The sequence below is a fragment of the Triticum urartu genome, chromosome 1A (assembly GCF_056163025.1).
Source record: "Triticum urartu cultivar PI428250 chromosome 1A, HENAU_Tu73, whole genome shotgun sequence".
Classification (NCBI taxonomy): Eukaryota; Viridiplantae; Streptophyta; class Magnoliopsida; order Poales; family Poaceae; genus Triticum; species Triticum urartu.
The window spans coordinates 379692537-379694108 of record NC_141873.1 but is presented as its reverse complement, the minus strand read 5'-3'; the positions used below and the strand labels follow the sequence as shown (position 1 = coordinate 379694108).

At 57.0% G+C, this 1572-nt stretch overlaps 1 protein-coding gene across 1 annotated transcript; it reads left to right on the top strand.

The window, feature by feature from the left end:
* Nucleotides 1-256: 256 nt before the first annotated feature.
* LOC147991319 (uncharacterized) lies at nucleotides 257-682 on the top strand. Its single transcript, XM_087538624.1, has one exon. It carries the CDS (start codon nucleotides 257-259, stop codon nucleotides 680-682), a length of 426 nt encoding a protein of 141 aa, XP_087394750.1.
* Nucleotides 683-1572: the final 890 nt, after the last annotated feature.

The following is a 1572-nucleotide window of genomic DNA, read 5'->3' as shown; positions in this document are numbered from 1 at the left end:
CTTCTTTCTCCCCGCCACCGGCACCCGCGAGGGCATCTTGCTTGCCTGGCGACGATCGGACCTCTCCCTCTCGAACCCACTCGTCGGCACGCATCATGTCACAGCCCTCGTCACCACCCAGGCTAGTGATGGCCACTGGTGGATCACCGGGGTCTACGGGCCACAAGACGACAAGGCTCAGCTCGAGTTCCTGGCCGAGCTGCACGATGTGCGTTAATCCTGCATAGGCCCATGGCTCATTGGTGGTGACTTCAACATGATCCTCTCGACGGCCGAGAAGATCAATGCAAATCTCAACCACCACATCATGAGCAGGTTTCGACGATTCATTGTTGATGAGGAGCTTCGTGATTTATACATGCACGGCCGCCGTTATACGTGGTCTAATGAGCGTGACAACCCGACCCTTGTCCACAATGGCCGCATCCTATGCACCTCTGGATGGGAGTCTGCTCACCCACACTGCCTCCTGCAGTGCCTCTCCTCGGCAGCATCGGACCATTGTCCGCTCCTGGTCAACTGTGTGGCGCGACCACCAGGGGCTAGATGCTTCCACTTCGAGAGATTCTGGCCGAGGCTTCAGGGCTTCCACTACGTGGTTTCTGAGGCATGGACATCCGCTGTGCCTTACGCCGATCCTTTCAGAAGGATTGTGACACGTCTCAAGGCTATGGCGAGATAGCTGTAGCGATGGAGTACGCGCATGATTGGTAATGTTTCCCTGCAGCTCAAGGTGGCGGGAGCTCATCGCGCGCCTCGACGCGGCGCTAGACTCCAGACCACTCTCCCACCTCAAGACCTGGCTGCGACAGAAACTCAAGGTTTCGTACCTGGGCCTCGCCTCCCTTGAGAGAACGATCGCACGACAGCGGGTGCGCCTTTCCTGGCTGCGGAGCGACGACACTGCACTATCCTACTACAAAATCCATGCGGCTCACTGTAAACAACACAATCTCATGACGAACCTCTAGGTGGGCCCCAACACTGTCACCGATCATGACGCCATGATTGACGCCGCCTTCGACCAGTTCTCCGAGGTGCTCGGTACCACTTCGGGGCGAGATATCACACTCGATCTCCATGCTCCCCAAGTCCCGCATTTCGATCTGCTTGTACTAGACGAGCCCTTCACTGATGACGAGATCTGGGACGCCGTCAAAAGCCTACCAGCCGGCAAGGCGCCCGGCCCCGATGGCTTCACCTCCGAGTTCCTAGTCGCTTGCCGGGACACGATCAAGCACGACTTCCGTGAGGCTTTCGACAAGCTATACTCCATGAACGGCCGAAGCTTTCAAAAGCTCAATGAGGCTCTGCTCACTTTGCTCCCGAAGCGTGCGGACACGAGATGACTTCATGACTATCGGCCGATTAGTCTTATCCACATTTTTGCCAAGCTTGTCGCGAAGCTGCTCTCCCTTCGGCTGGCACCTCACCTACGATCCATGGTCTCTACCAACCAAAGTGCTTTCATCGGAGGACCATGCATCCACGACAACTTCATGCTCGTGCAGCAAACAGCCCGTCTCCTCCACAACCTCAAGGCGCCGCGAATGCTCCTCAAGCTTGATATCG

Coding starts and splice junctions, on each gene's coding strand:
- LOC147991319 (XM_087538624.1), top strand. CDS start 257: ATGATCCTCTCGACGGCCGAGAAGATCAATGCAAATCTCAACCACCAC.